The sequence below is a fragment of the Clarias gariepinus genome, chromosome 18 (assembly GCF_024256425.1).
Source record: "Clarias gariepinus isolate MV-2021 ecotype Netherlands chromosome 18, CGAR_prim_01v2, whole genome shotgun sequence".
Lineage (NCBI taxonomy): Eukaryota > Metazoa > Chordata > Actinopteri > Siluriformes > Clariidae > Clarias > Clarias gariepinus.
This window is the reverse complement of record NC_071117.1, coordinates 29,415,001-29,417,500: the sequence shown is the minus strand read 5'-3', so window position 1 is coordinate 29,417,500 and position 2,500 is coordinate 29,415,001. Positions and strand designations below refer to the sequence as shown.

The 2,500-nt window shown below is 48.0% G+C and overlaps 1 protein-coding gene across 1 annotated transcript in view; it reads left to right on the top strand.

Moving 5' to 3' along the window:
- The window catches only part of mad1l1 (mitotic arrest deficient 1 like 1), a 41,792-nt gene that overhangs the window by 1,917 nt on the left and 37,375 nt on the right, over positions 1 to 2,500 (top strand). The window contains exons 3-9 of the mRNA XM_053477658.1: positions 11 to 151; positions 376 to 555; positions 657 to 781; positions 862 to 943; positions 1,061 to 1,191; positions 1,389 to 1,503; positions 1,907 to 1,968. Coding sequence (XP_053333633.1) covers positions 11 to 151; positions 376 to 555; positions 657 to 781; positions 862 to 943; positions 1,061 to 1,191; positions 1,389 to 1,503; positions 1,907 to 1,968 — 836 coding nt within the window. The remainder of the gene's footprint in view (positions 1 to 10; positions 152 to 375; positions 556 to 656; positions 782 to 861; positions 944 to 1,060; positions 1,192 to 1,388; positions 1,504 to 1,906; positions 1,969 to 2,500) is intronic.

The window sequence follows — 2,500 nt, the reverse complement described above, 5'->3', positions numbered from 1 at the left end:
GTGTGTGTAGATGGAGGAAGCAGCTGAGCGGATCCACTCGAAGACGAGTCTGCTGCAGCTCACTCAGGAGAAACAGCAGATGGAGCTGAGCCACAAACGAGCACGGATCGAGCTGGAGAAGGAGGCTCATAACAGCACCAGGGATTTACAGGTAACTTCTCACCCCTTCTCACCTCCTCCTCAAAATAACCTTCTCAACTCCTCCTCAATACCTCCTCCTTAACATTACCTTCTCAACACCTTCTCACCTCCTCCTTAACACCTCCTGTAAAAAACACCTCCTGCTTTTTGTTTTTTTAAAACCATAGAGACATTTCCTCAGTTCTTCTTGCACTGTAGCTCTTGAATCACTCTGAGGTTCTGCTCTTGTCTCAGAGACAGGTGGACATGAACCAGGACCTGCTGACCAAGATCAGACGTCTGGAGGAAAAAGAGGAGAGAGGCCTTCAAGCACTGAACGAACAACTGGAGAAGAACAAGTCCCTAAAGCAGAGCCTGGAGGAGCTCCAGAAACAAGTTCACGACAAAGACGGGAAGATCTCCGAGACCCATCAGGTGCAGGGACCTCACAGCCGGGATCTTGCTTCTGTCCCCTGTCCTGCCTTTGTCCCCTGTCCTGTTCGTTCCTCTGAATGTTGTCTGTTGCGTTTGTTTAGATGATGAGCGAGCTCAAGGACGAGATCCGGACTCTGAACCAGAAGCTCCAGATCCAGGAGTCGAAGTTCTCTACGTTGAATCTGGAGAAGCAGGCTGTAGAGGAGCAGCTGGAGATGCAGCAGAAGTGAGGAGCTGAGACACAGAGCAGGATGGAACATCATCAGCCTGCTTCTCTAATTAAACACTGTGTGTGTGTGTTTATAGGAAGTACCAGGAGGTGAACCAGAAGTACCAAAACCTGCAGACGTCCCAGATCTCCAACACAGAGAATGAAATCAAGATAAAGGTACGAGCTTGAGGATCTGCATGGGCTTGGATCAGACATCCTCCTGGATTGCAGTTGCTGGTTTAAGAGTGTCGGAATGCATAACCAACCCCCCCTCCCCCCCCCATCTCTCTGTAGGAGCTGAAGAGACGCCTGGAGCTCCAGGAGCAGGACTCCATCATCGTGAAGAACATGAAGAGCGAGGTGGCCAGGCTTCCTGAGCTGAAGAGAGAAATTAAACATCTGCAGGAGGAAAACGCATACCTCAGGTGTCTCTGTCCTCACACACACACACACACACACACACACACACACAGAGAGCGGTAATCATTCATAAAACACATTCAGAGTGTAAGCGATCCATTTCTTTATTTCTCTCCAGATAGTGTAGCACCAGTGGTGGGGGGTGAATACTTTAGGTAAGAGTATTTTCTTCTCCTCCTTACATTGCGTTGTCTTCCTCCAGAGAGACGCAGGAGAACATCAGCCTGCTGAAAGAGGAGACGGAGGGGCTGAGGAGGAAGCTGGCCAGGATGGAGAAGGTTCTAGAAGAGAAACTGAAGCTGGAGCTGGAAAAAGAGGTCTGTCTCTCACACACCCACACACACACACACACACACACACACACACACACACACACACACACGCACACACACAGTCTCTCATGCAGTGTTTGAAGGTTTTCATGTGACAGTAAGAGAAGGCGTCTCCAGTGTCAGAGGTGAAGCTGTTTAATGTTCTCAGGAAGTGAGTTGTGTCAGTGACTTTAAACGCGTTTATAAAAGGACACAAAGTTGTTCCGTTGCCGTGGAGATCAAACACTCTGAATCACGCTTCTGCAGCTGTAACATCAACTCTGTGTTTAATGTTGATGATTTTCCTGTAACTACGCAGCACCGAGCGGTTTATTAGCATGAGTCGCGCTAAAACGGCTAATCAGAGCTAGCGTGACTAACCCTCCGCGTCTCTCTGTTCCTGTAACAGAAGGTCGTGCAGGAGCTGCAGGCGTGGGAGAACATAGGCCAGACCACCGGCCTCAATATCAGGTACAACACACACACACACACACACTCACTCCTCACTGCACCGTCTCACACACACACTCCTCTATTATACCTCTAATTCTAACTGTAATTAGATCAACAGAGTTATGAATTTCCACAGACACACACGGTCCGTGGTCGATAAACATTCGTAGATGTGAACAAATCACAGAAGTATCTCAGGTGTATCGTACAGACACACCTCAGTCACCTGATACCAATATTTACATTTATATACAATATTTTCACAGTGTGTAAGTGACTGTATAAAATGTCGGTATAGTGTGTGTGTGTGTGTGTGTGTGTGTGTGTGTGTACGGGAGAAATGAGTCGCCTCACCGGTTTCAGTGAATCAGTCTGGAGTCACGCTGATAGAAAACGTCTGTCCTGATGGTGAATAATCTTAACTTAAAAAATCCTCAACAAGACAGAGTTTACAGTCCAATACAGTGGAAAACAGCTCTGAGACAAAACACTAGCATGTGGGGAAAGGGGGACAGAAAGGGGGACAGAAAGGGGGACAGAAAGGGGGACA